The sequence below is a fragment of the Hirundo rustica genome, chromosome 8 (genome assembly GCF_015227805.2).
Source record: "Hirundo rustica isolate bHirRus1 chromosome 8, bHirRus1.pri.v3, whole genome shotgun sequence".
NCBI lineage: Eukaryota > Metazoa > Chordata > Aves > Passeriformes > Hirundinidae > Hirundo > Hirundo rustica.
Window position 1 is genome coordinate 17,423,225 of NC_053457.1, and position 27,670 is coordinate 17,450,894.

General features: G+C 44.0%; 2 protein-coding genes across 5 annotated transcripts in view; both read right to left on the reverse strand.

Annotated features, from left to right (window-relative positions):
- On the reverse strand, positions 1-26,581 carry ALOX5 (arachidonate 5-lipoxygenase). Of its 4 annotated transcripts, none has more exons than XM_040072112.2 (14): positions 26,404-26,581; positions 22,448-22,646; positions 20,634-20,715; positions 18,969-19,091; positions 15,212-15,318; positions 12,113-12,285; positions 11,216-11,362; positions 10,914-11,117; positions 10,618-10,704; positions 8,766-8,944; positions 5,987-6,108; positions 3,743-3,843; positions 1,763-1,933; positions 1-630 (listed from the first exon to the last, which is right to left on the reverse strand). In XM_040072112.2, exons 1-14 carry the CDS (start codon positions 26,551-26,553, stop codon positions 451-453), a joined length of 2,025 nt encoding a protein of 674 aa, XP_039928046.1. In that variant the 5' UTR covers positions 26,554-26,581; the 3' UTR covers positions 1-450. The 4 variants fall into 4 exon arrangements, 3 of the variants coding, with proteins under 3 accessions (XP_039928046.1, XP_039928048.1, XP_039928047.1); XM_040072114.2 differs by lacking the exon at positions 1-630 and adding an exon at positions 732-971; XM_040072113.2 differs by lacking the exon at positions 1-630 and adding an exon at positions 732-974.
- The window catches only part of MARCHF8 (membrane associated ring-CH-type finger 8), a 96,139-nt gene continuing 91,075 nt past the window's right edge, over positions 22,607-27,670 (reverse strand). The window contains exon 9 of the transcript XR_005702049.1: positions 22,607-22,646. The gene's annotated coding sequence lies outside the window, so the exon portion shown is untranslated. The remainder of the gene's footprint in view (positions 22,647-27,670) is intronic.

The following is a 27,670-nucleotide window of genomic DNA, read 5'->3' on the forward strand; positions in this document are numbered from 1 at the left end:
ATTTGACATTAATCAGACTCAAAACAATCCTTAAACTTTAAATATTTTATTTTTTTATGTCACCAGTGTCACCTATTTAAAACAGGAAGGATTTTAAAATGTGACTTGCTTATTGCTCATGATACTATTTCCAGTAAGTAAGTGAATCTGTGATTACATTGTTTTCACAAGGAGAGGGAAAGATAACAGAAACTTGTCTATTGATTCTAAGATTAGTTTAAAAATCCTGGAAAAATAAATCTGTACCAAATTTGACCTAGAGGGTTGTCAGTTAGACTTTGTTTGCAAGATTGGCTATAACCAAATTTATTTTGAAAGTTCAAATATACTTAAGCAAGCTCTGATGGAGAAGGTGAGTTTCTTATCCATTTCTGAAAAGCTAATTGAAGAAGCATATGACAGAAAAACATCATTAGCTTTACAGGCCTTCAAACTCTCCTGGCTATGCTCTCAAACAGCAACACTGTTGGGAATACGATCTGGGGAAAGGTAGTAGTAAGGAAGCTTTTTGTTCTTGTTGCGCTCGGTGATGGTGTTGACAATCTCATCCAAATTCTTGCGGAATTTTGCCATAGCCTCTTTCACCGGCCTCTCCACGAAGTGTTCATCTGGGTACACACCCAGGAACAGCTAAGTGAAAAACACCAAGAAATCATGCTTTGAGAAAGCAAAGGCAATTCTGTTTCAACATTATGCCATTTGGCAGAACACCACGCAGAGCCTCACCTCACAAATGTTTCTATTAAAATAGTATTATCAGTATTTAAGCCAGCCTACACCTTCCCTCTATTGCTGGCTGCTTCTTTCCATCCCTGCTGCATCCTTCTGTGGTACTGGTTCAGGTGTCTCCATGGCACTCATTGACCTAAAGAGACCCCATCCACTGAAAACCATGCACTTTTATTCAGGCCAGTGGTCAGTCAGATGAGCTTCCCATGCCAGATCTCTGTATAGCCACACAAACATCTGTGCTGCTAGAAAAAAAGGATAGCATGAGAGGGGAATTCACAGCCAGAGATTTAAAAGGAAGATGAATACTTCATTCAGTGACAGTGGAAGATTCTGTTGACTTATAGCTGTCCTTCAGAGTTCAATATGACAGTTGCTTTAGTCAGCCTGGACTCTAAGAGGCTCTGAAAAGTGCACTGCCAATATGCACACTGGCATTGCTCTGGGAACTTGGGGAACTATTTCCCCACAGTACAAGCTTTTCTGCTAGTACTGCTTTCTTCCTATAGAGAAACTGAATTTAAAGTACCCTCTGTCCACATTTTCTATTTAAGGATTTCAAAACACATTCTTCAGAATCCTTTTGTGAAACCAGCAGGTACCTACAACCTCATTTTCTATAAGGGGATTGGCTACAGACCATGCCTGCAAAGCCTTCTGTAGGCTTGTTTTGTTTTCACTCCCGCCACAGCTGTAGTGCACGTGGCACGGGAGCACATTTTCCAACGGAATGGGACATGGGGACACAGTGCTGCTGTACCTTCTTCCCCAGCACTGCAGGGACAAGGAATGGAGAAAACCCTTATGCCTCTGCAGCCCTCTGTCTCCCACACCAGCATCCTTATTCAGCAATGCCATGCTCAAGCTTATAAACTTTGATTATGGCTGAGACAGCCTCAGAGTAAAAAATACAACTTCTTGCTCAGAGCTGGCCTGCAGCTGACAGTCTCGTGATTCTCGTGATTCTGTGCAGTCTTGCCATGGCCCTCATGGTCTCACGTCTCCAGCACCTAGAGCAGGGAGGCTGACTTACTTCTTTGTCCTGAAATTGGCTCAAGGCCCAGACAGCTCCAAGATGCCAACAAGAACGTCCCCTGTCTGGCAGGCTCTCCACAATTTGCTCGATGGTGACTGTCCCCTTTTCTGTTGGAGGAGGGCAGCGCATTGTTGGTGGGGCATTGGGAATCCAGGAACACCAGTCATACTGCACAACAGAACAAGAGACCAAAGTGAAAACATGCTGGTGTTTAGGAACATACCAAACAAAATCAGGAGTTTGCTTCTGTAATATGAGCCCCTCCGAAAGAGAAGATACTAAGGACAGGGAGATGCTCTAGAGGACAGTAAGGAAGTCCTTACTGTTTTGCTCAGGAACTCACAAGAGAGAGAGTTGGATAATCTAAATGGGAGTATTTATTCTGCTAACCACAGGCATGTGCCACAGAGCCCGAATTCAGCAGACTAAGGCCTTAAATATTCTATTAAACAAAATTCCTTTCTGACTACCTGAGGCAATTGCCTTCACTCCGGCTTCTCTTTTCTGCAAAATTTCCTCCAAGAACATATCCACAGTGAATGCCCACGTGGTCATATACTAACAGAGGTAAAGCATGCTGGTTCATCAAGAAGCATGGAAAATGGCATGCAGATATGGCCATGGTGAGCAGCAGACTGGGAACTCGTAGTCACTTCCAGCCTGGTGCACTGCTGTGAGATGCTGATGTCTCATTTTGCCTCAGATATGACCCTGAGTTTTGCCACCATCTAAGATGCTGCAGTTACCAGACCTCTTTCTTTCCCAAGCACTTTTTCGTTACCCTCATCTATATCCCCTGCTCTGCCTGAAGGGAAGTGCACAGCCACCTCCTCCTTCTCCCCTCAGCCCTCTCTGCCTTTGGGTTCCATGGCTGAAGATCCTTTTACTGATGGGCTGCATATCCTCTGTATGCCAAATTAAGAGATGGTTTCTTGGTGGTACTTGAACAGACAGGATTTTCTGAGGGGGGCACTGCGAGTTGTCAAGACCAGTTAGAAGGGAACAATTGCAGAGGTCCTTGGTCATGGACATGTCACAGCAATAGTGTGAGTTCATTAGACACCAGGTTCCAGACCTTCTCCAGGCTCCCGAGCTGCAGGGGTGGACAGGAGGGTCAGCACAGAAAGTGATGTAGGGTATTTGGGAATAACCACCACAAGAAAGATGGTCTCTCTGCTTATCACTGAGATCGTTATCTCAGAGACCACCTATGCCTGAAGTGAGAACATGCAAAAAAAAAAAAAGCTCATAAAGTCATAGAATATCTCAAGCTGGAAGGGATCTATAAGGGTCATCAAATCCAGCTCCCTGCTCCTTGCAGAAATACCTAAAACTAAACCATTATACTAAGAGCATCATCCAAATGCTCCTTGAAATCTGACAGGCTTGGAACTGTGACCACTTCCCTGGGGAGCCTGCTCCAGTGACTGACCACCCACTCAGTTGAAAAGCTCTGTGACTGACAAAGTGATTTGCTTCTGGCTGTTCAATCTGCTTTCCAAAATGCCTTGGTGTTGAAAGAAACAGCATTTGAAAGGTATATTTGTTGCTATAGTTTCAGGGCAGACACCTCAGTCAAGGCAGGCAGGGATAACAGGTTATCAGTATGTGACACATCAAACATCACAGAGGAAGCTCAAAGTTGCTACTTGGTTTGTAAACTCAAGAAATGAGCATCAATGCCATTTAAATGCTTAAAAAATTATTCCTGTAATAAAATCAATAAAACTAAAATATGAGTTAGAACCCCTAATCTGATTTTTGGTACTTAATGTAGGACTTGAAGTGCCTTTCTCAGCTTCCAAATTACTTCAGTTTCCACAGACTTCACAGGGATTTGCAGATGTTTCTTCAGTTATTTTGACCAGAAAAAGTAATGTAATTCTGTACATCTACTAAAAAATGCTTCTCAGACCCTGCCCTGGTAGATGTACCTCGCAGCCCAGAAAGAAGAACAGTCTTCCCACAAATTCCTACCTGACCAAAATTCACAGCTGCATGTTGAGCCGAGGTAGTGAACATGATCACTGTGAGATATTCTGCTAGTGTCTCTCGTGTCCTGATCATCTTAGGGAACCCTAAATGAGAGAGAAGAAAAGCTTAACCCAGCAATGAAGTAACCCTGCCACCCAGCAGTAATTAAAAAACACGGGTTAGAGGGCCATGAAGCAGCCACTGAAGAGCAGGGCATTCTATGAATCTTGCTGTGTGGTCTAACAGGAGCTCCTCAAATTCTCTGTGCCTTGGCTGTGCAGCTGTAAAAACAGCCTTACCTCATAAAAGTCTGTGAGGCATCGCCACTGTTTGCAAAGTATGTGATGTTCCATAAGGGAGGGACAAAGCATAATTATACCTTTAAAAAACTGTGTCCCTGTCCTACCTACCCTGCAGCGAGGAACTCCCAGAGCCCCCAGGACAGGGACCTCAGATGCTCCATTTTTCTTCAGTCTGCAGTGCAAGCAGGGAAAGTTCATGCCAGGGAGGAAGCGACCATGTGCTTGTATTTATAAAGGTCTGAGGTTCAGCAATCAAGTGTATTGCAAGAAAGAGTGCAGGGAGAGTTTATTCGCTGAAACGGGAAGTGAGGAAATGAGAACTTCTGAAAGACAAACAACAGAATGAGGAACACAAATAGTTGCATTAAGCTGTCTCTGAAGGAGAGTAATCAGAGTCATATAAAGAAAAAACCAGATTACTCAGGGACTAGGGAAATATTTTGCAACCAAAGCAACCCCAGGCCTGTATCACTCCTATCCTCACAAAATCATAGTCCTGTGCTGTACCTCCTGTCCCAGCCCAGTGTGACCACAGGTCCCAGCAAGCTGCCCCTGCCCAGGCTGCCTGTGTGAGCTGCTTCACATCTCCACCACTAACCTGGTGCAGATGTGAACTCAGCGAGAGGGAAGAGGTACCTCTGGTCAGCTACCAAACCCAAGAGGAGAGGATGCACCATCCCCTCCTATGTCCTGCTATTCTAAGTACACTGTGCTCATCTCTAAAGGAGTTTGGAATTCTCCCAATCACAGCAGCCCTCCAAGGGAAGAAACAGGTGCTGCAGCCTCCCTCATTTAGCCTCATCTCACTCTTTACAGACCCCACCAAGTCTCTCTTCTCTACTATACAATGCCTGGAGCAGCAGCAGGGCAGAAAGAGATGCTGCAAGCCTGGTAGGTTTTTCCCATCTGTAGTGGCAGTCCTCCCACCTGTGGTGCTTGTAGCATCCCACCCCAGCTGCAGCCCTGCAAAGGCTCAGTACTTGGTCCCATATCAAGATGCTTAGGTCAAGCATGAAGCTCCTACCAGGAGGAACAACATTTCTAAGCTTTTGCTAAGAGACAACTAGACAAACAAAAATGAACCTTTGTTTGTCCAGGCAGATAGAACCCAGAAGCCTTTTATCCACTAGAACATAATGACTGGAAACATCACAGTTTTGCCTGGACATCTGGCACTCCAATGTGTGCATGCAACACCAGAGCCATCTGCCCTAAGTCACTGGCCAACAAGTGTTGACAGATCTAAATCAGACCAGACAATAGGAAGAATCCCCAGCCACCTCTATAAATTCCTGAAAATCTGCTTGGAAAAAATGTGAGTGGAAGAGAAAAGCAACATGTTTAGGGAACGAAAGGGGAGTATTTACTCAGGTGGGCGAACTGAGCCATGTTATGGATGAGAGTTCTCATGGCCAAGTAATGGTTTGCAAGAGAGGAAGTGAGAAGAGAGAGCAAAGGAAAGTATTTATTGGAAATAGTTATGAATATCTTTCCTTGAAGAGAGTAAAATAGTTCAGTGATGACACAAATGCTGAACAAATGTGAAACACAGCAATATACTCCTGGGGAGGTTCTTAGATGTTCTTATTTGGTGTGAGGTTTGGAGGAGAGGATTCAAGGGGCCTCACTGCTCCTTGATTTCTGTCAGTCTGCCTGGTGGTTCCAATACACACAGACATGCCCCCTAATGCTTAAAGCATGAGCAGACAAAATCAAAGGACCTGTCCCCAGCATAGAGAGATGAGAGGGTTGCACAAGCTGCTTATGAGAGTCTGTGTCAAAGGAAGGAGCTGTCTCCTGAAAGATGGCCTGGGCCAGGGTCCCACAATAAAACTGAGCATCTTCAGGCAAAGAAGAGAGAGAGTCTGTAACTTGTGCTGTGCACTCAGCACTGCTGTCTGCAGGGACTGGACACGCTGCAGACCTGGCTGGGCTCACACCTTACCTGAGGCCTTCACACCCCTCATTCCATAGACGTAAATGTCTTTGACAAAGGCCTGGAGTTCCACGTCCTCACACACCACCTCGTCACTCTCATAGTAGATGTGAATTACATCCTCTGCGAAACTGCAGACAGGAACAAATGAACAAAACAAAATGAAAAGGAGAATGCCAGTCCGCTGTTCCAGAAGATGATCTTCTGACCTTGCAGATGCTACACGAAAAAAGAGAGAAGGGCAAGAGAAGGTCTCAAAACTCTCATATCTCCTTCCTACAAGCAGTAGGAATGAACAGAAATAACTGATTCATTTAGGACTGCAGCATCACTTCTTCCCCCAGCAAAAAGATCCTGGACCACACTGCAACCCCTGAAAAAATCCTGCGCACTTTATTCTTTTATTTGAGGGTTTGCTCCTGCACAGACCTCTATCATCCCATCTACATCCTTTCCTCACTCCATACAGACTCCCTCTTGCATATCCATGTGGCTCCCATACCAGGCAGTGGGGTTCCCAAACTGTGATACCAAGTACCCTTCCCAAGGCTGCTCCTGAATGCCAGTAGTTGATCCCTCCCACTGGACGTCATTTTTGTGAAATACTGAAATGGCCCAGGAATCTTCTCCTGTGAAGAAGAGGTCCAGAGTTGTTTCCTATTCCCACAGTTTAGAGCAGACATCTCCTTCCTGTTCACTTCCTCTCCTCAAGATGCCTCTTCCTATAAAAGCTTCCCCAGCTAGCCCACCTCTGAAAAAAGGCTCTTAAAACACTAAGATAACAGAAGTAGTTTCGAAAACAGTGAAAATAGGTAATCCTGATATCCTGAAGAACTGCAGTTCATGACTGAATGATTTAATGAAGCTGTGCTGAGGTATTCTGTTAGCTCTGCAGGTACCATGTTAAATCTCTTGTTAAATATTTTGACAACAACCCACAGGGTGAAACACTCAACTGTAGAGGCTGACTGATGGGATTAAGAATTGTTATCCAACAGAGATTTATCCCTTAATAAAATATAAATTTATACATTTTGTAAATTTATTGCAAATTGGAGACTTTTACAAATCTACCAATGTGGTTCCTAACAGCCATTCAAGAGTTGTCATTGAGGAAGAAAATAACTGCATAAACACCTAATGTTTAAGTAATTTTAGCTTCCAGAGGAAATGAAAGGAAAACAAAACAAAAACTTTGCAACATGCAGAGAGAAAACTGCTCTCCATGACCTCTGTCTCCATGCATTTGGCACTGGTGCCAGGTGATACAAGAAGGGGATCCTCCTCTCAAAAAATGGCAGTATTTCAGACCCCCTTCCATACAAATAGAAATTAGTATATGAAGTGTGGGTGAGCCGTTTTGGGCTGAAGTAACTTTGGTTGGTGTATCTATCTGCAGTTAGATCAGAAATAGGAAGAGGACTAGGGGACTTTACAAATCTGCTGTGTGAGATTCATTGTTTCTATGGGAACAACCTTATCAGCTTCCTTAGGTCTAGGCCATCTACAGCATGTGAAGCAATGCTGGGGATAGAAACTGTTTCATCAAAAAAGTGAAGACTGATACTCCTGCAGAGTGTAGGAGATTCCTGGTGAGTAGACACATGCATGACCATGGGCTCACAGGTCAGGATCTCACACACTCAAAATGCCCACACCATTTATAAACAAATGATTCACAACTCTCAGCCAAGTTTGAGGCAGTCTAACATCATCCTCCAGCAAGGTTAACATCCACAAACAGTCAAACTGACTAAGTACTACCTGGTATTTGAAAGGTGTATATCAATCCACAAAGAAAACACAGGAAAGAGAGGGAGGACAAAAAAAAAATGGACTACATGAAGAAAACAACCACTGCAAAGTTACAACTTCCTTTTCTCTCAAATTGGCAATCACAATTGCAGGAAATATTGCAAGATAAGCCCTTGTCAAAACACAGAGAAAACACAGGAGACAAAGATGTCCCCAGAACTTCCAACATTATGCTTCCATCATAAAACCCCTATTTTGTGTACACAAAAGATCTGATTTTTAATGAACATGCTTTCTGAAAGTCATGTGATCAGAAACAGCTGCAGATTTGGTAAGCAACTTATGCCATTCAAAAATATGTTGTTTGTTAAATTAAATGCCACTGCAGAATAAAAACCATATAAATCATCCAAAGCAGTGTTTCAGACCTGAAAAGGAGCCAGGTTTATGTGGCTGAGCAGCCTTGCAGTATCTCTCCTTACTCAGAATTGCTGCCCTTCATGATTAAACTCAGACTTTGCAATTTTAAGTCATTTTAAGAAAGGCTTTGTTCCAATCAGTTTATACCAAATTTTCTGAGTTTCAAAAGAGAGCTGTCATGGAAGCTAACCTTATATTTTCAGTCCACAAGAACCCTGATGAGCTCACGTGGCTGGCTCAGAGAACTGAGCTCTCTCTTGGCTTGTGCATAGCTAAAAAAAAGGTAACTAAATTCCTTTTGCAGGCTGAATTCCAACTCACTAAATTTCTGTGAAATCCTGTAGAGGAATACATACTTGTAAAGGGTCATCTGAAATGCAGAATGCAAGAAAACAGCACTGAAAAAAGCAGGAAATAACACTCTTTCAAGAATGTATGCTTGACTAAATATTTCTCCTCAGATGAAATATACTGGATGAAAAAGGCACTACGTGACTAACCAGCCCAGATATTGTTTACAAGATGTGATGAAAATCAAAGTGAGCAGGAAAAAAAAATCAGGTCAGTGTCTCTTTGATTTTATTAGCCAATATCTAGAACTATGGTCTTTTACCTCTTTATAGCCTCCCAGACCTTAATGCCATCATCCCGGTAATAGTAGTAGGGGATATCCTCTTTGCTGTCCATTCCTTTAGCTTTGATCTCCTCAGGGAAGCAGAGGGAACTGTAAGTCAGGTCCTTCATTGCTTTCTGCACCATTTGTACATGTCCTCCTCCACCCGTAGCATTTGCCTGCAGGAAGAACAGCAGGAGATTATGTTCCCTTTGTGTCAAGAATGGCTTTAAAAATTTGCTGGAGATGGGATGCAGAATGCTGGTGAATGTTTTTTTCAAGGAGAAACCACATCTCCACACAAAGTACCAAACCGCAGAGGTCTACTGGAACTGCGCATTTTGACTTCAGGGATTTCACCCCTCTCCCACGAATCACTGTTAATACCCACATTTGCACCATAGGTACTGTTTATACTGGAATACACAAATAAAGTACAGCAACATCAAAGCTTGGCACTCCCTGCTGTCCTGTGCTCCAGAACCAGTGCAGGTGTGAAGGAAGGCAGCCCTGAGTGTGTTAGAAGAGGGCTTAAGTTAAACTGGCAGTGGTGCTACAGAGTAGTTTAGGAGCAAGTTTTTAGGCATGCAGGCTACCCTTAGACACCCTGGAAATAATGCCAGGAGATCAATCCTGCTGGGTTGCCACTTACGAGGAGTGGCCAGGGTTTCAGTATATGTTACATTTGAAAAACACAGCATGTCCACAACAGACAGCACTGCAAAACTCTTCAGATAATCACAGTGCAAGAGTTCCCAAAAGTTGCTTTTCTAGCATATGATACAGTGTTGTGGCAGGTGACCTTATATTTACTGTCCTCTGGCTCATTGTTTGTCTGCATTGGAACCAACAAATTCTGGCACTCCAGATCTTTTCTGGCAGGTCTTACCCACACACTCATCCCATGTGCACGGGGTATGGAGAGGACACTTGTGTTTGAAGGGATGCAAAGTCTCCACAGTCAGCAGTGGAGTACAGACAACAAGGAAAGGAGTTCGCATTTAACCCCTCAATTCTGCTTGGGTGAAAAATTCCGAAGCAAAGAAGCTATTTTTGGCCTGGTGTCAGTGGTGTCAAGAGGACAGAGGTGTCTTGAAACACAGGCTCCCTCTTTGAAAGGGCTTCTGAAAGCTCCCCAAACCTCCATAGCACGCTCCTAGCATGTTGTCACAGAGACTGCTGTGTGCCAAGCTGTTGCAGTTCCTAGATGCAGCATTCCATTTCTCCCATCGAGCTTGATGTCATCTGTGAACTTATTGAGGATGCATGCCAGCCCTCACCCAAATCATTGATAGGGGTACGCCATACACCTATGTTCCACTGACTCAGATGAAGCTGAGATTCAGCCCTAGCAGGTCTGCTGCTTATGGCAACTCAGGAAGACAGTCTGGAATCCAAACACACTCTTTGTGGTCTTGGAAATCTGTCTTACCTACATGTCTTTCTGTGATGAAAATTTCCATTTGCAATCACAAATCCCTTTGCTCAGAAATGAATAACAGTATTTAAAAGAAGTCGGGGGCTTAACTATGTGGATACGTACGCAGGAACTTATGTGCACTCCTACATTATAACCCAAAGGCACGTGGGCAGTGAGGGAGATGCTGACTGACATTGGTGAGTTCTGATTTGGCTACTCAGAGGTAAAAGAGATCATCTTTAGCACGACACAGCATCAGTTCTGTGTGCCTGTTTCTCGGTATTATTTATGTTTGCCCTTCAACTGAAAGGTCAGGGGATAAGGCAGTATGTGACGATTAAAGGATATGTACATATGGAACCATGAACAACAAAGAACCACGAGTAATGCTAACTGACATGAACAATGAAGATTCACAAAGAGTTTACCTACCTTGTCAAAAAGTCCACACTCACAGATCAGCTGTTCTCGGGCTTTGGTATTGATGGCTATTGTGAACCGCATATGTGGCACCAAGAGCTGCGAAATGAAACAAACAATGAAAGAAGGAAAATTCTCAGATTGAATTCAACAGCAGCCAGATGTAAAGTTTGAAGTCCTGGTGGCTTAGCTGTATCTTACCTAGCACGACAGACAGCTAAACGATTTCAGCTGAACGATCACCTGAACTTCCTTCTGGTCTGTCCAACTGATGTGATAACCACCCCGGCCCACATGCAAGAACTAACCTTGAAGAGGGGATGTACAGCAGGCAGCTGCCGGAACATTGCTATGCTGAACACCTCTGAGACTAAGTGTGTCCGTAAGAGATGGGTCACTGTCTGGTGGATGTGGAAATCAGACGAGCGGACCCAAATTTTAGCTAGCAGCCAGTCATAGGTGGCATCTGAAGGAAGGAAGATGGGATTGTCTGGTCCAGGCTTTTGACCAAGCTGAAAGATATAAGAAGGGTATGAAACCCTAAGTCCTTCACGTTTTAAATAAGACAACAAACAGTGTGACCCTCTAAAGACCCTGACAGCAAGCCCACCTGGATTGCAATGGGTACAATTTTTTTCTCCAGATTCTTATACAGCAGACAGATGGGTGCAGCCAAGTACTGTACTGTGCATGGGTCTGTTTTATTGGCATCCACGCCATCAAGCAGCTCATAGTCCACAATGAAAATGTTTCCTTGCTGTGGGGGGGGAAAAAAAAATAAATAAAAAACACAAAAAAACCCCCCAAAACAACAACAACAAAAAAGAGAAGCATGATGTGTTTTAATGCTATGCAAGCAGCTTGGAAGAAAGGAATGGGAAGCCTTGGCCAGAGACTGACTTGAGCCTGGTGATTACAGGCAATGCCTGGCCCACCCTTGCTCATGGCAGCTCAGGAACTGAGCCATTGGGACAGCAAGTACATTGCACAGACTACCTGACTTGTGTGTGCAGAATCTGGCGGTGAGCCTTTCAGCAAAGAGCATCTATGTATTTGGTACTCATGCAGTGACTCTCAGATGCAAGCAAGCACTGCCAGCTGAAGGGAACCCTGTGCTAATTGCACAAACAAAAGCAAGGCACCACCCTCGTCAACACTCCTTCAGCATGTTAGTGGGTAAGACCCTACCAGGAAAGGAAGAGTCAGCTTCCCCTCTGAGGCATTCAGTCAATCCCTAACCTTTCAAAGAAAACCAGTGAAAAAGGACTGTTCATTTCCTGGTTACAGCTCTTCCTCTGGACCTGGAGACAGGCATGGATAGCCTGCAGCTCCAGGACAGCAGGAGAAAAGCCAACAGGAGCACTGCCAGTCTGCAGAGACAAACAGCTTTGCCATGACTGATCACACATTCTGAAGAGAGATGCGCCTGAAGGCAGTAAGAACAGACTCTGGAGATTAGAGGATGTGGGAAGGAACAGGTGGAGCCCAGCCTGACCCAGAACCATACCTTCACTTCCTCCTCCAGTGTCAGGTTCCTCTCCAGACTGCATTCTACCATATCCATGGTCACAGGCAGCTTCTTGGGTATCTCTGTGCATCTCCGGATCAGCACAGGATTGCATCCATTCAGGAACTGGTAACCAAACATAAAATCTTCCCTCCAGTGTTGCATCACATATTCTAAAGGAAAAACAAGCCTACAGCATCAGTATGTGTGCAGCATCAATATCTAGTGAATTGTAGGGTTTCTCCTTTCCCCCTCACCTTTTCATTATACTGCACTGCAACTTTGGATACAGAATGTAGCAAGAAAAGGATTCAAAAGGTGACAGATCTTTAAGAAAAATCACTGAAGTTAAATGGAAAATTTAATCCTTGTTTCTCACACTGAGAAGAATTAAATTGATGATAATTTGTTTCTCCATGTACAGGAGCAATGAGGAGTAAAGTAGTCCACTTTATGCAGAATACTCTCTTCATCTGTAAACCACCTTCTCAGGTCTTCCATGAAGTTTTTAAATCCCTCTCTTCAAATCCAAAGGGCATACAGTACAGAGGGCTAAGTTAAAAAATGGGCAGCACAAGCAGAAGGGAAATACACATCAACATGTGTAGGGAGAGAACAGCAGTGGCTGGAACAGTTCTTTTAGCTAGAACTCGGTGAGGGAAATTTTGGGGAGGGTGTGGACCCTGATTCAGTAAAACTCCTCATTTGTTTTTCTGCTTGTTTGACTTGTTTTCCCTTTATTTATTTTTCAATTGCTGATACAAACCCAGATTAACATCTCAATAAAATTCTAGTTTTGGATACTCCATCTCTTTATTATTACACATGAAGTACTACTGGATATTTTTTGTAGTTGCAGTGTTCTGTTTTGTAATGTCATGTTGTCACTTCAATTAATATGAAAACTCCCATTGGTGTCTTCAGGGGAAAAATGAAGGTAGTGAAGTTTTTCATTACTGGCTAGTTTTAAACAAGGCGGGACTTTTTCTGAAAGCAATAGATTTTTCTAAAAAGGGTTAAAAGGATTAAAAATATAGGCCCCAAGGGAATGCAATGAAAATTAAAAAAAAAAAAAAAAAAAGTCTCAACCCCCACAATGCTTTTTCATAAACTGGAAAAAAGTTAAGTTTATACAAAATGACATTTACATTATCTCCATCATCTCCATCAACTGCCTAATGAGTCTGGAGCTGTATCTGAATTCTGTACCAAGAAAAAAATTACTCAGCACCTTGGACAGAAACTGCATGACTGAAAAATGCCTTGAACCACCTTCTCCTGTTTCTGCTAGGTCTTGCAAAAACGCAAACTGAGATCTGTGTGAACATAACTGAGACCAATGCTTAATGTTTAAATGTCACAGAATTGGAGCTTCCCTCATGAGTATGGAAATATTATCAATGAAATTAATTGAAGATCATATCTAATTTTTATGTTGAAATTCTTATGTTTAAGAAGCAATCTTACTAAAAGTAATAAATTGCTGTAATTAGTTTTTAATACTTCCGTCACCTTGTGTGCTTGGGTTTATATCCAAGAAAAGCATAATTGCTCTTAATTCTGTGAATTGATCCCTAGGCAGCCTGAAGTAGAGTAAAACTTCAGAGAAGGAGGGAAAACCATTTCTTGTTTGCAGAGTCTAAACACCCTATTCACACACATTCAAGGAGTCACACATTTACCAATTTAACGTAGCTGTGCATCCATTGTACCCAATAATACAGAAAGACAAAGTAACCATGGATGATACCAGAAGGTTAAGCCTGGCTCACAAATTGGAAGCTCCTCAGTCCATCTCTACAGAAACGGCACCATGAACTTCAAAACCCCTGCCTGTCTGCAATTCTTTTTACTGGGTTTTAAGGCAACCTTTAAGATTTATGTATTGAAAAGGGTTAAAGAAAAGCAGCATTTTGTCTTTGATATGTCACTACTACATGAATGGACTTTTTAACAGAATGAAAGATACTGAAGAAACTGAACATCCCTGAAATTCATGCTCTTAGGCATTTTTGTTTTCTAGTAAGAAGACGTGAGTATGAAATGGCAAGCACAGGAGGATACTTAATGCAATATGCATAATGATTTCTGACACATTTTTGATAAGTGACATTTTGGACAAATGCCACAAGCTTTTTCAGGTCTAGCTCACATTAATTTCCAGTAAGAAGCATGCTTCCTTGGGTCGTGATCTGATGACTTATCCTGCACCAGGACCAGGCGGAGAAGTTACAGTTTCCAGGTCATTCCCAGCTCTTTGTAACCCACCCCCAGATCTGCTGGCCTAACAGCAGAGGCTTTCCTATCTGGAATGACTTCTGTCAAAATAACCCCTGTGCAGAAAAATTTACCCCTGAAAAACATTTGAGCTGCCCCAAGTCACTGACACAAATGGCCCAAGAAAACCAACTGAGAAGAGCTACAGGTCTGTCAAAGGTAGAGGTCTTATGACAGCAGAACCAAGGCACTGGCGCCCTCCCCATGTTGCAACAGGGTTGAGAAAGAAGGACTTTTAGCAGCAATGCACCTGAGCACAGGGCTGGGGATATCAGGCAACAGCCTTTGATCTTGACTGCGTCAGAGACCAGAGTCGTCACCCTCGTACTTGCCCTTGACAGAGAACGTTACCAGATTTCCCTTTCTGGAGATTTTCTGTGTATTCAGATGAAGTGGAACACAGACAATCAAACTTTCAAAAATGCCTTAGCAGCTCCTATGGTCTGAAAAGCACTCCCACTAAGTTATCTATAGGTTTAGATGCAAAACACTTAGGAAAATCTGTCTTGTGGAACTTGAACATACTTGAAAATAATTTCTAAAAGTCAAAAGGGACCATGACGCCCAGCTGCCCTGACCTCCAGGACAGCTCAGGACAGAGAATGTCACCGATCAATTCCCAGTAATTCTAGTTCCTTGTGAGATCATAGGTTTGTTTTTAAGTCTTGTGGGTTGATGGTGGGATCAGCAGTCTGAGATTACAGTTTATTTATCAGAGAGCAGAAGAGCAGATCAGCCACATCCATCCTAATCAGATGATCAAACAAGACAACAAATTAGTCACTCTATGACGCAAACACGAGCAAATGCTGATAAACTCACCAGAGATTGTGTTGCTGATTCTGACAAAGATCCTCTCAAAATCTGCAAAATCACTCCAGGAGGACTGGAACATGTGCATGAAACGGTTGACATAAAGATTCTCCATCCTAAAAATAAACCAAAACAAAACATATCTGAAAAAAAAAATCTCCAGCTTTCTCAATACCCATTCTTATTATTTTCCATGTTTTTATGTATCTAAACACAATAAACTTTTAGTAATGGAATGTGGGATTAGTCACCCCACAGAATTAATATTGCAGGCTGTACCTTTACACACAAGACTGAAAGGCACATCAAAGGCCCAACTTCTGCTATTGCATTTACAGAACTCCATTCTAGAATTGTTCTCAGCAGCCTACAGTGGCAGTGCTTTGGGACCTATAAAAACTGCAGTCAGAAAAGCCAGTGCTTCACACACTGCCAGTGGTTAGCATCTGCTGGGAGTGCTGAGAGCATTACTAACACCAGTTCAGAAAGTGGTATGGTGACACAAAGGGACTGAGAGAGGGGCGCAAAGTCAGAAGATAAAGAAACCAGGATCAGTCAGACACTATTCCTAAAAAAACCCCACATGCACTGTAAGTATCTACATGACCAAAGCCAGGTTGGATCCCAAAAGCATGAGGCCTGAGTTTTTGAGAGCTTTCTATTTACTTGAGCTGCTGGATAAACTTGATGCTCACATATAACCTCAGAAACCAAGGCTCTTGGTTGCAGACATCATGTGAACACAGCGTGCTGGGAGCCAGAAATGTCTGACTATCTGCTAATTCATCAAATACAGCAGAGCCAAGCAAGTTCCTTTTACATGAAATGACAACTCCTAAATTATTGCATAAATGCTAAACTGCTGTTATTAGATGGAAATCATTTACATTGACTAGAAAGCAAATAATGAATTTGAAAAAGAAAGCTGGCTTCCCACTAACACTTCAAACACACTAATAAAAGTGCACACAGCACACGAAGATATGCAGGACAGACAACAAAGTAAAGTCACAGTGTTGCATGAAAGCCTCCCAAAAAGAATTTGAGGAGAATCCCAGGAGACTGGATTTCTAATCAGCAAATGTATAGAAAAGACTGGATCAGAACTGGCTGGAGAGGACCAAAAGCCTGGAGAAACAGGCAGTAATTATCTGGAAGGAGGGTTCTAGACCAACATGACCACCACACAGACAAAGGGGCTGCTTCTGCACCAAGCCCAGACAGAGTGCGTGTAGAGTGGGCTGCTTCAGCTGCTGCAGATGGCAGTCAAGGGTAAGAGGTGCCTGGAGGCAAGTTTGGAAGTACAAGTGACACAACTATCTAGGTTTGAACAGGTGAGGTCTTTTCACACCTGACAGGGACACAGAATTATTGTAGAAGGATCAAAGCAAGGGTAACTTCTGGGCAGGGCCTTCTGGATAGGGACCAGGTATCTGAATCACAAATGAGCTTCAAGAGGCAGCACAACCACCATCAGAAGGTTAAATTATTTTAAAAAACATAATTCAGTAGCTTGAGAAGAGTTATTTAAGACTGACTCATTTGAGAGTTTCCACTAAAGGTCCTGTAGAACCTCTGCCTTCCTTCAGAACTGCTCTAAGATTAGAAAGCATTTGACATATAAGCAGATATAGACTGCTCCTCCCCTGCCCAAGATGCTCTTCCTACCTGGGGCTACTGATCAAACCAAGCCATAGGCACAGCACCTGGGATCACAAACCTGCTGTGTGACCTGATGAATGCCAGGCACACATCCATTCTCAGATGTTTTGGAAGATTATTTCCAAAAGGAGGAAGTGCTTCACATTCCCTGTCTTGGGAAAAAATTCCAAAGGACCTAGAAAACAAAAATCTATCTTCCTCAAGAAATCAAGTACTTGGAAGTCTCTGGCACGCACTAGAAACCAGAGCAAGAGAAAAAAAAAACCCAAAAAAACCCCCCCAAAAAACAAAAAAACAAACCAAAAGTCAGAGTTGCTTGTAGAACTTCATGTGCCCAAATGCAACACTGGTCCAAAATAGCTACACAAGGCTGCATTTCTGGCACCGAATCCAGGCTGAGAGTTTCCATTTGCTAGATAGTGTAGGGCACGTCAGCAGCAGACACCTTCAGGATTATCTCCACCTACACACAATTAATCCTTTAAACTTACAGAGTTATCCACTGTCAATAGCATCTAAAGACCCAGCCTCGCAACAGCATAAAGAATATCTGAGACCCATCTCCCTTTAAGTTCATTTTTGCATGTCTCAAGAAAAAGGGCTTTTCCTCCCCTCTTCCACTACTCCCTATGTCTCATATAACTCTCCCAGCTCTCACATATTCCCTTAAAAGTGCTCCTTGCCCACTGCTACACTTTGCAGCTCCACACCTGCCTTTGGGTTTCCAGACACACCTCTCTGTCTTCCTTCCTACTACACCCACACTGAAGACAGGCCCCACACCTTCCCCCATGTTTCTCCACTCCATTCCTGCAAACACTTGTTCCAAGATCCCGAAGCACATCAGGGTAGCTAGATAAGGGCTATCAAACTCTTCTCCAAAGATTTTCACAATTCACTTGACCAGAAACATAGGTCTAGATTTTTCAGCCAAATTTGCCAGACATGAAGCGTTGGCTTTGCTTGGAAGAATTTGTTTTGCGTCACAGCAGTTACCCAGAATGGCTGGCTGTCAGCAGTACAGTTTCAGGTTCCTATTTCATGGGGAGGGCCCCTTACAGCCAGTGACAAAGATAGATGTCCCTGCACTCTGTTGAGCCACTTCCAAGTTTCACTTGGCAGCGACTCAGGACCTCTGACAACATGCCACAGCCTGGCAGGATGGGACTGCTGGAAGGGGAATGCAGCCCCCAAACTGCTTATGTCTCCTAATGGCAAACCTCTCAAATCTGGCATTTAGGTGCTGTTGCACCTGCATCACTCAGATCCTCTATATGAGCTGGGAAACAGCTGTTTTGCACTGGCTAACACCATGCTGATTTGACCCTGTGTTGGTAGTGAAATTCAGCTGCAAAAATGAATAAAAAGAATACCCAGAATACTCTGATATGTAAGGACCAGTCTTGTCTCATGTCAGACTATTCCACCACCTGATAGTATGGTGGGATATCTGAGACCGTGTGATATTTGAGACAGCACAGAAGGAGACTCACAGGTCAGGGAGGTCCCATCTGGCTCACTGACTCTGTACTACTCCAGAGCTCTGCAGGATTGATTATTCAGGCTCATCCAACGGCCATCCAATGTTTTCATCAATGACATGACATGTGCAAGTGGGTGGACAGTAACCTGGCTGCCCCAGGCAGATTATACTTGGGTGTGGATAACTAATGAGCTGTTCAGAAGAGATTTTTCTCCAACAGGATGCCAAGGGTGCATTGATAACAATCTTCTTTACGTCTGCAATCAAAAGATTTCATTATTGCCAACAGAGGAGAAAAGTATCTCCAGGGGCAATGCTGAGAGCTGCGTGGAAAGCTCAAGGTCTCAGGTGCCTGTAGTCCTGCTGATACTCTTCACCAGTGTCCCCTCCACCTGCTGGCAGCCAAAACCATGGCTAACAAGAATGTAGAGGCTCAGTCAGTTCCCAGGGTGAAAAACTTAAACATTGATCACTAGTACTTTCCTACTTTGATTGGCTGCTGATCCAGCGCTTGGAGAAAATAATCCAATTTTGAGATTCAATGAAACCTAAAAGGTGATCAGATCCTTACCCTGCCCCAAAAGAGATTCTGCCAACTCCTGAAGTCCCACAAACACTCACGCTTTTGTGTAGTTCAGAATGAAGTCAATTCCCTTCTCATTGTCAAACTGGATGTCACGAGGCAGTTCACTGTGAGAATGGGCATCGATGCTCAGGGGAAAGCCCGGATGCCACTCCTTCCAGCTGAGAAAATAAGAGGGGGTTTGATTAACCGTATAACCTTATCAGCATGGGAACTGTGTCCTTATCTCTACTGTTTTGGTGACACACTGCTTTAAAGGAATTTTGTGTCAGACTCAGGCCAAAATAAGTGATTTACAGTACATCAATACCTACCAGTACCCCACAGAATCCTGAAGTAGACTGAAAGACATCTACTTGTCCACCTACCTTCACAAAGCCTGAAGTAACTCAATATCTGTGATATTTCTACACACTTGCCACATTTGATTGAAACTGGCAGTAGTTTTAAATGTATTATGAGGGGAGGGGACAGAGAGACAGCTGCCCAATGCACGCTCATTCTTGGGACAGCACTTCTGCAGAACTGAGACACGGCAGCTAAAACTACTCAGGCATGTATTTAGATTCCTTCAAAAGGTACTCTCCAGGAGTTTTGATTCAACTGTTCAACCTCCTAGTGGTCATGGCACACATTCTTTGTCCCATTTTTATTTCAAAACAAAAGAAAGAGCATTGCAAAGAATACTATGTCAATGGTATTTCCAAATTGCCTGCTACACACAGACTGCATTGTGTACTATCAGCTATGATATCAGATATCAGAATTTTAAGTAGCTATTTTCCTGAAATTACAAATGGTTTTGCCTTCCGTCTTGCATATGTAAATAAAATTTTGTGGCACACCTCTTTTTGAACCATATTTTCCTCTGCTCTGTTTCCCGTAATTTGTAGGGAACAGCCTTTCTTGTGAAATAAATGAAATAAACAACACGTACACCAAGCCTCAATCCATCAATTCTGAATAGACCCTTTGCCCTGACCCTTTCTCTCTCGATAAGGAGATACAAGTGCAAGAAACTTTTAACAGAGCACGTCTCTAGCAAAAGCAGTTTCTAATGCCTTCTGGAGTTACCCTCTGAGAAAAGACAGAATTTTCTCATCCTGACACTGACTAGGAAAAAGTGTCTATGGCAGCATAATATATATCTATAATATATATATATATGAAATATATATGTATAATACACATATGTGAGTTTTTTATATATCACAACTGTGCTCTGTTAGCACATTCCTGTTCACTCAAACAGGACCAGGTTTTCACTGCACCCTGGCACAGGAAACAACTCAAGCTTGCTTGGTGCAGTAGCCAAAAATCTGCAGGAGAAGCTGACAAGTTCAGATCATGTTCTAAAACTGTAATACTGCTTGTAACAGGCAAATGAAACATGCCTTCAAATCCTCCTTGACGATTTCCCTTGAAAGCACAGTGGTGTGCCAGAGGGCCCACACAGAGGCTGTATCAGTGAATTCCCACTTAAGTCTTCCAGATAGGCTTATCTGAGGTAAGCATCTCATAATGCCACTTGCACCAGGATGATCATTGCTTTACAATGAACTCCATCTAAGTAAAAACCAGATATTGCCATGTTACTCAGGCTTTCTCTTATTCAGCAGTTGAGTAACCAGAGGTATGTGATAATGCGAATATACTCTGCCAAACTCTGATGAGGACAGTCCCTGGAGCAGTGGGAAACTCACCGGTACATTTTCTGACGGGATTCGAGCTCTTTGCGTCTGTGCTGCTTGAGAATCTGAGTCTTGTCATCTCGGGGGAGCTTTGCTTAACATGGAAAAGAGACATGTTTATGAGGTTCCTCTACCTATCACTGCCCAGGTGTTGAGAAGGACAGCAAAGTTTTCAAAGCTTTGAACTTCTGATCTACACTTTTACAAAGTTTCTGCAGGAAATGCTTACATGATCCAATTTAGTACTTTTGAGTAGAAACACAGGTCCTTAGAGAATTTGTGGAAGAAGATAAGCTCCTGACTTGGTGCTTACAGGGGGAAATCAGCTTAAGCTAGGAACATCTGCCCCAACTGTATATAACCCTGGATTTCTAGTGTAGACACTTGCTGTACATATCTAGGGTTTAATGGTCTGAAGAGCAGCATGGGAACTAATTTTACAGTTCAGTATCTAGGGGAATTTCCATCAATAAAAAACCCCATAACATTCTTCCAGCTTATCTTCTCTGCTAAAAGACATCTCCAGGAAACATCTCCAAGCTTTTGTCCTTGAGCAATGCTCTCCCCTGTCAGCCTGGGGCAATAATCACATCTTCCAGTCATGAGAATAAAAAGAAAAAACAATGAGACTTCAGTTCCAGACATTTTGCTCTTCTGACCATGAATTCAACACAACATCAAATAACACAAGGACTTCCTTAGTGAACAGAGGAAGGGCAAGGTATGAGACTCACTTTACATACACAAATGTGGAGACAGATAAAACCAGTAGGAGTTTCATGACAAAAGCTGTTTGGGGTTGGAAATATCAGACATAACACAGCTGATAACATATACAGCTAATGGTTTCCAGGTGGTTGTGTTCAAGTTACCAAGAGAGTTTCACTTGCTCTTGCCCTCTACCTCACCATATTCTGAAAGCCATGCAAAGCTGCCTTCCATGGAAGTGGTACCATTATAAAGCAAATTATGAAAAATGGAAAGACCAAAAATAAACTCACACATAGTTGTCACTACAGGACGAAAGACTTCAAACACAAAATGCCCCAGCCAGGAGTAGCCAAAAATGTAAGGGGAATATGAACACTTATTTCCTACCACTTATTTCATCACACTTGTTTCAGCTGTTTTCATGCTGCAGAACCCCACAGCAGCCAACCTACCCCAGGTACCAGAGAGGGGAAAAAGCAACCACCAGTGACAAATGTCTGCCCAAACCCTGGTCACAGCAAGCAGGTGTCAGAGACACTTAAAACGCTTTTCTCAGTTGGTCACCATTACTTGGAGCAGTCAAATCCATCACCCTGCCTTGTCTGGACTTGACAGCATGCAAAGAGAATGAATGAAAAGTAAGCTGCTGTTTCAGTTTGTACCTGCTGAGCAACTTTGGGACTTTATTTCACTCTCATGAAAACAAGATAATTTGCAGGCAATTAATCATGGGCCACTTAGGAGCTTAGTATGAAACAAACAGGGAGCGCTAATTCTAATTAGAGCAAAACAGCTTCCAGCAATGGGGATGTGGAGCAGTCAAATATTTGGCATTAGGGTCAGCCTTCAAATTCAAGGACAGTGTAACAAGCCAAAGTTAGGACTCTTCCTTGTATGTTCTTCCCAAAGTATCCAACCCCACTGCCAGTGCCTAGCCCAACGAGCCGCTCAGGAAGTATTCCCAGTAGGGAAAGCCCATTCTCCAGGATGCAGCAGGGGACTGGCAGTGGATCTTCATCAGAGAGAGAAGATTGGGAGGTACATGGAAAACTGGGAAGGAGAGATGGAAGAATTCCAGGTGTTCTGCAGGAAATCTGGTTTCTAATAGCTCTCACCTCTTCCATCTCGAAGGACAACCTCCTTTTCATCTGTAATCCAGCGGTAACATGGGAACTCCAAATAGTCACCCACTGGTGTTTTAACAGTGATATACTTAAGGTACCAGTCATCCTGGTACCAGTATTTTCGTTTCTCGATTTTTATTAGCTGAATTTCTCCAAGGTCTTCTTCCACAGTCACATCATAGGAGTCAACCTGCAGAGCAGAATACAGCCAGTGATCCACTGCAGATGCAGGAAGCACCACCAGCACTACCCAGGCACACCTAGTCTTTCCTCACACAGCTTTCCAGCTTCTTGTGGGTGAAAAAAGGAAGTCCTATTACTGGACTGCAGTGCAACAGAAAGATGAAAAAAAGACCAAACAGTAACATGCAAAACACTCCAGAAATTGAGAAACATTTTTGGATGCAACCTAAAAACAGTATTAATCCTTGAAATGTTTGCAAGTCTCAGAAAAAACATGCAGGCCATGAAATTATTCACAACTCTCCTAGCAACAGGTGAAGGAGGTACTGCTAAGGCACATCTACTCATGCAGCTGGAGTGGAAAGACGTTAAAGAGATTAAAACATTGGACTAGGAATTTAAAGACCTCTGTGTGTTAGTTATGTGTGCTTCAGACTAAGGACAGTATCCAGATCACCTAAATCCACTTTGTCTTTTGCTCCCTGGTCTTCTTCAATTCTCCCTTTTTAAAATGAAGACAGAGGTATGTTTCATGTTTGTACAGCTAAAATTTGGACAACTATACATTTTATGTTCGTAGGGCTCAGATGTACAAAGGAATTTAAGTACAGTGTCACACCTAGAGATATGTACACATAAGATTTACATTAAAGAGCAATATGAACCAGATCCAAGGAGCTGGTAGAAATGTCACATTGACAGCCAACTTTCAAAAGAAACTTATTCCTCTGGTAACAACCTACATGCCTGTATTAAAACAGCCCTAGTTACTGTTTATGTAATGCAAAAAGGACATGCAATTAAGCTAAATGATCCTGGAGGTTTTTAAACTTTTTATGACCATCACAATTCCAATTTTAATGGCAGTTGTGAAAGGGAGGGCTCCCTCCTGGAACCTCACACAGCTTCTGCTGTCTCCAAGCCAGCGCTGCCATGGGCTCACTTCAGATGACAATTTTGCTAATACTGTAAAGGTGTGTCAGGTTCCAGAGAACGTACAAGGTGCAGGTAAGAACTGACACTTATTTGCTCAAGGTTTCTATGACATTTGTTGCACAAGGTCCCTTGGCAAACACCAGTGTGGCTGCATGGTGAGCCAGAGATGCAAGGAGCTTTTAAATGGTTTGAGGGCAGAGTGAGAGAACAGAAGTAATGAAGATTATTGGAGTGTCTAAACTCCTGTATCATCCTGTTCAAGAAGTTTAATTTCACACAAAAACTGAGTCTTCTCTCTTTCTGAGGGGAGATTCTTACTGACCATTCTTATATTGCAAAAAGGATGGCACTGACAACTCCTCTTTCTATAAGCACAAAGCTCTAAGTGGAGAGAGCCATATTTCCTTTCTGGAAATACATGTTAGTACTTTTCTTTCAACAGAAGCAAAAAAGCAGATGAAAAGGGAACCGGAAGGAAAGAGAGAACTGAGAGACACCATAAAACTTTGAAATCACTCAGCACCAGAGGAATTTACTCAAAAGACACTATGGAAAGAAAAGAAATTATGACTTTCAGCATTGCCTGTGTCTGGGAACTTGAAGTAAGTCAGAAAAAGTACAACTGAGCTACCATTGTGCAAATTCCTTCAGGCTTTTCCACATACTTTTCCCTCAGTCAACATCTGCCATGCAAATCTCCTACTCAGATCTGCCTTCTTTAATCACATCTAGTAATATGCCCAATTTGCAATAATGCAAATGAAGACATCTTGAGGATAACGGAACTACAGAGCCTGGCCCAACATTTAGGGAAAAAAAGCCCATACCCGGAAAGTAGACAACAAATTACAAAATAATACTGCAAAATTCTGCTCATCCATTAAAAAGTGATATGTGATTTAGAAATGGATTAACAATTGAATTGCTTTGCAGAAAAAATTATAAAGACGGTATTGAAATAAACACTAAAGGCAGAACTGTGAAAACAATCGCTACATTTTGCAAGCCAACCAAACTCAAAATCTGGCCTGCTTCAGTTTTAGTTTTCTGGTTCTGTTTTGGTATTTTTCTTTTCTTTCCTTTTCCCCTTGCATAACATATTATTAAGACACAATGTTTTGTGCACAATGTAACCTGAACAGGTGCCTGGAAAAACATGCTGCATTCCCCAAGAAAACATCCTCAAAACCAACACTTAGCACATTGTACTGCAAGTCTCCAGTGAGACAGACACTTTACAGCACACAGACTAATTCTGATGGCCCACAATAAATACACGCTGAAAAACTGTCAGGTACTAACACCCACGCCCTCTGTTCATTGCTCCCTCACCCAGTGGATATATCACTGCTCCTGCTGGACCTGGTCCCACAGCAGCTCGCTGCTTGCTGCTGGGCAGATACTGAATGCTCCCCTCGTGGCATTTTCTCCCTGTGACAGGATCCAGTTCAATTGAATGCTCAGAATACTCCCAGGCTCTCCATCAGAGCCACCTGAAACCCTCTTTTGCAGCCCAGGAATAAGAGCAGATTGCCTGGTCAATAAAACCCTGGTGGTGATCTCCTCAGCTGGGCAGGGCTCAGCCCTTCTGAGAGAGTGCCCTAACCCTAAAGTCTGATGCACAGTCAAATGTCTCCTTCAACCTCTCTTGCTAATGTTGTTCAGTTCTGCCTAAAGTATGTGACTATTCAGCAAATAAGAGAGAAACAATGACTGGATGTCCATTGGGGAGATTCAGGTAACAAGGTCCCAAGCTAATGAAAGTCATGAAAGAAAATTAACTTCAGTAGCAGTGGCTGGTAAATATCTGGGGAACCACAGCCACACATGCTATCATCACCTACTCAAAATGCTGACTTCTGTTAAGTGTGTCACACTTATGATGTTTAACACAGAACAGACCACGAACCTAATTCAGGCTGAGAACCACACGGTTGATAAAACACACCTCAAGGCAAAGCATCAGCATCAGCACTGTGACACTGAAGACCCATTTGTAGATGTGGTAGGTCTAACTTCCAAACTTCTGAATATCTTTTTAAAACTTTCAAAGTTGTTTCTATCTCAGCAGACCTTCTAGAAACTATGAATTTGGTTTCCAGGTAAAATACACATTTAGGAAAGGGGGAAAAAAAAAGTCTATTACTTTCAGAGCAGACAATAAGCAAAAAATTCTAAACCAGTGTTCAGAGTACAAGCAATTACATTTGGATAATCTAAATACAGTGACAGGAGCAGAGAGGACAGGGCAGAGCAAACAGCAGAATCTGGGTTAAGAAGAAGAGCACAGCTGATAGCCCAGCCACAACTTCATTCTCACACATTCATGCTGTTTCTCAGCTTTTATTGACGTTGACCTATACTTTCTCCTGGCAGGCATTGTAATTCCCACTAGATGCTCTTATCTCTTTGTTTAATTCTTTGGAGATAACAGGGCTCTGACTGTGAGTAAATACTGACCCTAAACATAAGCTATCAACAGGAAACGCATAATTTCTTTTTAGTATTTGTAAAGAAAGTGCGAGGAGATCTGAAAGCCCGCTGTAAGCCAGAAGCAAAAGGCCCCATCTTTACGGACCACAGCCAGAGCTAGCTCCTAGGGCAGGGATGCGGATGACGGGCGGCCGGGGAGGGCAGCGGGTACCTCGGACTCGGTGTCCCGCTCCGAGAGCACCGGCACACGGAGACGAGAGCTAAAAGAAAGTGCAGCCCTGCCCAACCCCTCGGGGCACGGGACAGGGGGCGGCCGAGGTGCCGCTGATGCTCCGCCGTCCGCGGCACGGCGGCTCGGGGCAGCGCGGATGGTGCGCGGTGCCCGCGGGACTCACCGCGCCGCGCTCGAAGTCGTTGTAGAAGGGCTTGTCCAGGAGGTGCCTCTCGCTGCAGCCGTCCGTGCCCTGCAGGGTCAGGTACACGTAGTCGTCGGTGCCCGCGAACCACTGTGTACCCGTGGCCACCGTGACGGTGTAGGACGGCATGGTCCCCGCGGCTCGGCTCGGCTCGGCCCCGCCGGAGCTGCTGAGCCGCGTTCCTGCCCTCGCCCGGACCCTGCCAAGCGCCGCCGCCTCCTCCGGCACCGCGCAGGGCGGCTCGGCGCTGCCCGCCCCTTCCCCAGCCTGGCACACCTACCCCAAACCGCCCCTGCCGCCCTGCCTCCGCCCCGGCCGCCTCCCCGAGCCCCTGTCCTGGCACTGCAGCCCCTCACCCTGAATTCCAGCCCTGCCCCGAGCCCCTGTCCCGGCACAGCAGCCCCGCACCCCGAGTTCCAGCCCTGCCCCGAGCCCCTGTCCTGGCACAGCAGCCCCTCACCCTGAATTCCAGCCCTGCCCCGAGCCCCTGTCCTGGCACAGCAGCCCCTCACCCTGAATTCCAGCCCTGCCCCGAGCCCCTGTCCTGGCACAGCAGCCCCGCACCCCGAGTTCCAGCCCTGCCCCGAGCCCCTGTCCTGGCACAGCAGCCCCTCATGGTGCTCTCCAGCCCAGCCCCTCACCCTGCACTCAGCCCTCTCCGTGCCCCTGCCCTTCCTTTTGGCACCGGCTCCACGCCAGCATGATTTACACAGCCCTCCACGCTCTACTTTCCTCTTGACAACCTTCCACAGTTTCACAATTCTACACAGCGTCCGGAGCTCTCGGCTCTGCAGCACGGTGCTCCACACGGTATTCCTGATCCTGCCAAGCACAGCTGACACCGGCACAGCCCCGTGTGCCTCACCACCTCTACACTTACAGGATTTCATCTTAAACTGCGCTACACTCTAACCTCACTTCCAAACCGCCCCAGTGTGCAGGCACAGAGTCTCCTGTGTGCTCCTTACACTCACACTACACTGACACTACTACACACTGTAAATATCCCACTCTCTTCCTCATCCAAATTTATTCACTCTATCATAGCACCACAGAATTGTTAATCTTGGAAAACACCTTTAAGATCATCACGTCCACTCAAATTCATCATTAAACTAAATCCTCAAGTGCCATATCCACATTTTTTGAATATTCCCAGGGATGGTGACTCACACCATACTCCAACCTCATTCTATTCACCAAATGTGCCAATCTGTGTGCAGCTCACGCTTTCCTCAGGGCTAGA

Bases quoted from the DNA above. Each gene is read 5' to 3' on its own strand.
- ALOX5 (XM_040072112.2), bottom strand. From the start codon at position 26,553: ATGCCGTCCTACACCGTCACGGTGGCCACGGGTACACAGTGGTTCGCG. The intron at 12,286-15,211 runs GTGAGTTTATCA...TTTTTCCTTTAG, and splicing joins AATCAGCAACACAATCTCTG to AATATGTGATGCAACACTGG. The intron at 3,844-5,986 runs GTAAGGTGTGAG...TCTCTCATTTAG, and splicing joins GAGGGGTGTGAAGGCCTCAG to GGTTCCCTAAGATGATCAGG.